Source organism: Ixodes scapularis, unplaced genomic scaffold (assembly GCF_016920785.2).
Source record: "Ixodes scapularis isolate PalLabHiFi unplaced genomic scaffold, ASM1692078v2 PGA_scaffold12__126_contigs__length_90152505, whole genome shotgun sequence".
Taxonomy (NCBI): Eukaryota; Metazoa; Arthropoda; class Arachnida; order Ixodida; family Ixodidae; genus Ixodes; species Ixodes scapularis.
Genome location: NW_024609838.1, coordinates 73,753,204 through 73,760,932, shown reverse-complemented (window position 1 = coordinate 73,760,932; position 7,729 = coordinate 73,753,204). Strand labels below are relative to the sequence as shown.

Below are 7,729 nucleotides of genomic sequence, written 5' to 3'. Positions count from 1 at the left end.
ATCTCTATCCAGGCCTAGCTTCAAGCAGGCCGTGGGAGTCGTCGTCACCAATGGCGTCGGCCTCCCGGATACAAGGAACCACGAGGCCGAATTTCCCGAAGGGGCCGGCTCTCCCTTGCCCATTTGGGTGAACGCGCCTTCGGCACACTCTTGAGAGCTATGATGGACGCGACTGCTAGTGGCCTCCCCGGGCGCGTCCATTCTCCGAAGCTACATAAGCTGGCCCCGAAGGTGGGCCAGGGGCTCTCGTCGGCGGAGGCCCTGGCTCTACGGAGCTCGGTTTTTCTTTGTGGGCCTCCGACTTCCCGTGAATCTGTCTAATGCGGCAGCGCGGGAAACCGACCGGGTGATACTGGCAATTGAGCCAGCGCCCAGACTTTTGATTGTCTAAGAGCGAAGCGTGTTGGCATTGCAGCCAATAAACACGTCTTTATCCGGACCCATGGAACCTTTGTGTTTCTAAGTGGTACACCCTCAAAGAGGAAAATCCCACATCTGGCGCCCCAACGTGCGGCTTTCCGTGGACTGCAAAGACAGCCGCATCCATCTCCTTTCCCTAAGATAGCGAACCAGGTCAATTTCCGGCCAAGGATCAAACAGGTGGACAAAGGGAGAGGCGAACGCCCGACACCCAACGCCACTTAACGGCTTAGTGGCCACGCACGGACACAATGCAGTGTCTTTTCAGCCGAGCTCGCTTCCAAACGGAGGTGACTAAACGCCCGGAATACGTCCGAGGCATTCCCTTTCGGGACGACGCCAGCCTACTTCGCTGGGGAGGCGCACCTGCGCTTTTCGAGGTCAAGCCCGTTCTCGAACAAAGCACGGTGACGCAACACGAAGCAAGTGCAGCTTTTTGCCTTCGAGACGGCTCGCGGGGCCCACCCAGAGTGGACACCCCGTCAGCGCACAAACTAAAAGCGTATCTCGGAGCGAGAAAATGCGCTGTGCCTGCAACACCGGTCCCAGTCTAGCGAGGTTGCGGAGACCGCCGATGGTGCCCTTCGTCGCCGCGTCGACGGACCAGTAGCCATCAGGTTGACCAAGCGACCCCGGAACAAAGGCCCCCCGGGAAAACTGAGTGAGTCAAAATGATTTCCTTTTTACTCCGCCTTTCCTTCCCGCTATCAAGGGACAGAGGACTGGCGTGAGCATGGTTTTCGGCTACTAGAATTTAGTATGTTCCGTTTACCCGCGATCGACTCCGGCCAAAAGTCAGTGAGCGTCGCACGCAACAATAACGTTAGGAACCCTTGAGGGCCACCTATCGAGTTGCGACCCCGTAAAAGCGACGTTAATTGTGGAAACGCCGCGGGGTCCGGGAGCAGTTCAATCGTGCTACCGGGCAGTGCAACAGGTTGAACTGCGTCCCGAGATGATTGCGTGTCCGATTAAGGTAACCGCCATGCGGTCACTGGACGAGATCGTGAGCCGCGGAACTCGAAGTGTTCGTTGGGAATCGACGGTAGCACCGATGAGTTTTTGATGCCCAGCAGAACGATCCGGGGTGTAAATATGTGAATAGTTGTAAATACTTTCGCGGACTCTGCGGAGTCGGGCGGTGCGTCCGCCGGGCGGTACGCTCGCCACTAACGTCGCTAAGCAACTCGTATTGTTGTAGACGGGCTTTGGCAGCCGGGCAGCGTACTCGCCGGGTCGAGCAACTCGTGTTGTTGCCGATCGGTGCCGTAAATAGTCTTGTATTGCTATTGGCACGGGGTTTCTTTTTTTATTTGGGATCGGTTTCTGTTCTTGCTGATGCGGATAAACTCGTGCTACGTCGCTTGGCCTCTACGAACATTGCAGTTCAAGGTGGCTGTCCTGCGCGGCTGGGAGGTGCATTCGGTGCTCTCCTTTGTTCGCGTTGGCCAGGGCAGCACGCGGCTCCAAGACTTCTCGAAGTTAGGTCGCTGTGCTATACCTGGCCACAGGCACTTGTGTTTTAGTCTCAGGTAAAAGCTAACATGTTTGAAAAATAACAATGTTGGCGAGCCTGCCCGATTGCAGCCCTGCATCGTTTCAATATCACAAGAAAGGACAGGGTGGTGCATTTGACACTTCATTGCGCCCGCAAACCGAAGCGATTAGGCATCGTTAGCAAAAGCAGCTACAAAGAACTTTGCCTAGTCGATCAGTCACCAACAAATCAATTGTCCGGGGTGACGCAGGTCAGCTTGGTATGTGGACATCCGTGTTCACATTAAGCGGAGTCGTGGAACTATTTTCTCAATAACTTCGCGAGCCGAGCCAGTGCGATGCACGTGACTCACGGCAGAAAAGACACTTTTGTCTCTGCCTCTTTTTATCTCTGGGACCTTTTGCACCCAGAGATTGGTCGAGTGTCCTCAGTTGGACGGCTACCTTGCTCGGAATTTCCGAAGCTTCCTTCTTGGGGAACGAAACGGGAGAGGGGGGCAGAGCGCAGGCGGCATTCCAGTTCCCGGCGGTTCCTGGGTCATGGTTCCACACCGAAGCGGCATTGACGCCAGGGAGCGTCATCGTCGCCGTCGCCGGCCGGCCAGTGTTGCCAGATTGGGCTATATATAGCCAAATTGGGCTACATTTTTTTCTAGTTGGCGTCAAAATTTCGGGCTTGGCTATGTGGCTATTTTTGGGCTATTTCTAAAAAGGCGGCGAACTTTTGTCGACCTCAGGTTCGCCGTCGAATTTTGAGGTTCGACTAGCTAATTTTCGAACTTCTTATCAGTTTCGAAAAAAATTCTTTCTCTTTCGGCCAGTCGAGAGGAGAGAGAGGAAGGAGAAAGGCTTCAAACTTCTAAAAGCTTCGAGGTTTTCACAATGCGCAGAGATGCAATGCTTGCAAAGTTGAAGCGGTCTCCCCACAGCCCACAGCGCACTGGAGGCCCGGTAGCTTGTCTTCTACCCGGACCTAGACTGAAATCTCCAAATGCTGCTTCGGTGCCTATTGTGAGAAAGCACCCAAGGTCGTAAAAATGAGAATTCCGCGCCAGCAGTCACCTACCGCAAACAAGCACAACAGAATCAGAAGTAGCGTGAACCGGAATCTGCTTCTTTATTCTTTTCTTTTACTGTATGATCATATCCCCTCTAGGGCTTCACAATAAAGCTGTCTTTGTGTATTTTGTATTTCATAAAACCTATTTGTCTTTCTCCCAGAAGCCACTTTTAGAAGATTTTTGGATCATTGTCTTATCTTCCTAAGAAAGCTTGGGTTTACAATAACTCTAATTGGTTTAGGGTTCGTGGGTGAATCATCCACCTACCGCCGCCACCTCTTTCCGTAAGGTCGGACTGCGTTCATCTGGTGGACAAAAGAAATTCAAAGAAAACTATGTAGATATTATTTGAAGTTAGTTTGGTTGTAAGGTCGGTCTACACTACACAGCGCATTCCTATACACCCCGAATGATCCCTTTGTGATGGAGTGAAAGTCTCCTGGCTATATAAGGCTGCCAGCTAGCACATCGAGGCCAGATGCAGATCGTCATTTTGTCACAACGTCTGCGTCAGCTATGGGCAAATGGGCGAAGTACTCGAGGTCCTACAAGAAGGAATGGGAGAGAGACCCAGATTTCAAAGGTATGTGTGCCATGATAATCATTCGTTTATTTCATCGTATATATGTGTCCATTGCTTGCTTTTTGCCTCATTATTGAGCTTACATTTGGTTGAAATCAGGTTGATCTGTGGTGGAATATTTCTATTGTGTGTGCAGATTGGCTGATGCAGTCATCGTCTGGAGACATGGCATATTGTCGCGTATGCAAGGCCGAGCTACGGTCACATGTGCAGGACCTGAAAGCCCACAAAACCAGGGCAAAACATCAAAGAAACATGCAGCTTGCTGCAGCAGCCATTCGACCTGGACCACTGTACAACTTCGTTCAGTTGGAGCTCCGGACCCAGAGCCAGCAAGCAAATCGCCAACTCAAGACGGTCGAGCTCCGCCTGGCTGCCCATGTTGCCGTCCACAGCTTGATCATGACGGCAGACCATCTGACTCCCTTGCTGAAGAACTGCTTCAAGGACTCTGTGACTGCGGCTGCCCTGTCTATGGGCTGCACGAAATGCACATCGCTCATTACCAAGGTACCTGGACCAACATTTAAAGAAATTATACTCAGTGACATGAAGGCGTGCAAGTACTCTCTTCTACTTGACGAGAGCACAGATGTGTCTGCCACTAAGGAACTCGCTGTCGTGTCGAGGCACTATTCTAGGAAAACAAACTCTTTTTGCACGTCATTCTTGGGCCTTGTGCCTATTTACGACGCGACGCCTGGAGGCTTATTTTCGAGTTTAAGTAGATTTCTTTCATCCTGTGACCTCGCTCTAGAAAATTGCGTTGGCATTGGCACTGACGGCGCTAATGTTATGTGTGGGCGAAACAACAGCCTGTTCACTCGCATGAAAGAAGTTAACAGTGGCCTAATATTGGTTAGGTGCGTTTGTCACTCGTTGCACCTTGCGTGCAACGAAGCGGTTTCTGTTTTGCCCACACAAGTTGATTTTCTTGTACGTGAATGCTTCAACTGGTTCGCTCACTCGCCTAAACGGCAGCAGGAGTATCACGCTGTGTTCGCTGCCATCAATTCTGGTGACAGGCCCAAGAATTTAGTCGGGCTGTCTGGCACGCGGTGGCTTAGTATTGCGGGCGCCATTCGTGCGGTCCTTGACCAATGGGTAGAATTGAAGACTCATTTTGAGTTTGCAAAAACAACAGAGCGCTGCTATACAGCTAAAGTGCTTAGCGACATGTTCAATGATGACCTTAACCTGCTGCTGTTGAAGTTCCTCAGCCCTATCATTGACGAGTTTGACCGCATAAACAAATTGTTTCAGAGCGAGAATCCGGACCCGTCTAAGTTGTACAGTGACTTGCTGTCGTTCGTGAAGTGTCTGATGTTGCGTGTCGTCTTGCCCAATCATGCGTCGCCCGGATCGGACTGGGAAGCGCACATCATGCACGCTCGAGGCTGTGACATGGGCGGAGTGTTTCGGGATAGTCTAGAAAGGTCCACTCTCTCTGAGGATGTTAAGACTGGGTTGTTAGAGCGATGTAGGCAGTTTCTTGTGGAATGTGTTAAATCAGTTCTCAAGCGATTCCCTTCAAATATGAGCGTTCTTGAGAACCTCCATCTTCTGCGGTGCAGCTAAATGGAGAACCTGCCGTTTCATGATTTTTTTAAAGCCTTTTCGAGCCTGATTCGATCAGCCGACGTCAGCTTAGTAGAGTCAGAGTACCGTCTCTTACAAATGAAACTGAAAGAGCTACAGGAAGAGACAGTTTGTAAGTTCTGGATTCGTGTGTCGAGTGAGACTGATTGCGCTGGAAACCGACTGTTCCCGATGTTGTCCGATGTTGCACTCTCTATGTTGACACTGCCTATGTCAAACGCAGCTGTTGAGCGCGTGTTCAGCCAAGTGACTCTTACGAAGACCGATCTGCGGAATCGGATGAGCATTGACACGCTGGAGAATGTCTTGCACGTAAAGTATGGTCTACGCAGCAACGGTAAATGCTGCTGCACGGATTTCCAACCGTCTGAGGCTTTTTTAGAGAAGTTCACTAGTGATGTCATGTACGCGAAAGAGTGCGAATCGTTTGATGACTGACAATGTGAAATGTCGGCAAAAATCTTTAATAAAAACGATGTAGTTGTGTTTGGCTATTTTGGGCTATTTTTTGTTTAGGGGTTTGGCTATATTTGGGCTATATCCCCCGGCCGTTTGGCGGTTTTTTGTTGGGACCATCTGGCAACACTGCGGCCGGCCTGTCCAGATCCGGCTCCTCGGCTGCTGGCCAAGATGGCGGCAGCCATCCTCCCGCTGCCTGGACTCGTCCTCGGCCCAGCAACACGTGGCATCCAGTCGCGGACCCAGGCTGTGGACCCGTGCCGACAGCAAGCAGCTCGCATCCCGTCACGCACCCAGTTGACAGTGCCCGTGCCACTTGGTGTGTCCCCCAGGAGAGACGCCCAGCCGCCGTACTTTCTGTGATCCTTCGAACATTTCGTCATGGAGTGTCCGGGCCGTCCTTTCTGCACAAGCCAGGCCACTACACGGACATTGCAACGCTACTCCCGGTAAGCCTGCCAAGAAGCGTGGGCTGCAGAGTTCGGCTGCACCCGGGGTCCACTGTCAAGCAGCGAGCTAGAGTTTTCAGCATGTACCGCGCTGATCGTTTTTTTATTTCTTTGTTTTTCTTCGCGGCATGCTCTTTCGCTCTAGCGTTTCGTTTTTTTGTTTTTTTTTGTTTTTGAGAGCCGGTAGGCCATTTTATTTTTAGGCCTACCTTAGCCTTGAGAAGGGGGGAGTGTGGGAACCATTGGGTTCCCTCTATCCCTATCCAGGCCTAGCTTCAAGCAGGCCGTGGGAGTCGTCGTCACCAATGGCGTCGGCCTCCCGGATACAAGGAACCACGAGGCCGAATTCCCCGAAGGGGCCGGCTCTCCCTTGCCCATTTGGGTGAACGCGCCTTCGGCACACCCTTGAGAGCTATGATGGACGCGACTGCTAGTGGCCTCCCCGGGCGCGTCCATTCTCCGAGGCTACATAAGCTGGCCCCGAAGGTGGGCCAGGGGCTCTCGTCGGCGGAGGCCCTGGCTCTACGGAGCTCGGTTTTTCTTTGTGGGCCTCCGACTTCCCGTGATTCTGTCTAATGCGGCAGCGCGGGAAACCGACCGGGTGATACTGGCAATTGAGCCAGCGCCCAGACTTTTCATTGTCTAAGAGCGAAGCGTGCTGACATTGCAGTCAATAAACACGTCTTTATCCGAACCCGAGGAACCTTCTTTGTGTTTATAAGTGGTAACCCCCTCAAAGGGCAAATCACCACAAGGGGTACGGAAAAAAAATTTAAATATTCAAATTTCGTTCGGAAATGAGTCAAGCATGACGGATAATAATCGGAAATGATAATCGCAAGTTTGTATTTGGAACGACTGGCTATAGTTTTCGTTCCAAACGGTGCACTCGAGCAAGCGCTCGAAGAGAAGCGAACGGAGAGCGCGATGTGTCATGGGATATCCGGCGTAAACAAAAACAGAAAGGATTCCCCGCATTCGTGACAGCGTGGTTATAAGCTTTGCCCTTGGTGGCGTTGTCAGCGTTGTGGTGGCGTCAATAGCGTCAGCGCGTTACAACCGAGCCGTTCGAAGTACCCGTGGGGTGACGAGCGTGTGGCTGGCCCAAAAAGCACGTAGCTTCCAGAACACTGCCAGATTAGGGCTGAACGGGGTGGGGAAAGCAACTTTTGTTCGGGTTTTGAGCGACGGGCTTATCTCTAGAATAGCTGTTTCCGGTTGCATGAACGAGGGTCCGAGAAAGAGGGGAGTCCTTCCTTTCCGTCTTCTTGGACCGTTTGGTGCAATGCGCGATTTGTGAGCTGAGCTAGGAGGAAAGCTAAGAAGGAAAACGTTGAAATTCCAAAGGGTGGCGCTGCTCCGAAGGAATCTGTTGCGTCACGACCACGTAGCAAGTTACCCAACGTTGCTAGATTACCTCCCGAATACTGCTGCATGTATCCACCAGGTGCAGATTGAAAGATCGTTTATTTAGCTTTAAAATTAGATTTCTTTTGCCTTTCAACGTAAGACTGGTGTTTTTGAGGTTCGGGTGCAATAATGAAAGAAAAAGGAGAAAATGAGAAAATGAAAAAATCAGAAAATGAGCGCTGAAATTTTGTTTCCGTACACCCTTAAGGCCTCGACGAGCCGGGACGGGTCAGGATGTTGAAACTTGAGCG

General features: G+C 51.5%; 1 protein-coding gene across 1 annotated transcript; it reads left to right on the top strand.

Annotated features, from left to right (window-relative positions):
• Positions 1-3,494: 3,494 nt before the first annotated feature.
• On the top strand, positions 3,495-5,139 carry LOC115319294. Its single transcript, XM_040213185.1, has 2 exons — positions 3,495-3,561; positions 3,698-5,139. The coding sequence occupies exons 1-2, from the start codon at positions 3,495-3,497 to the stop codon at positions 5,137-5,139; spliced, it is 1,509 nt and encodes a 502-aa protein (XP_040069119.1).
• The last annotated feature ends 2,590 nt before the right edge of the window (positions 5,140-7,729 follow it).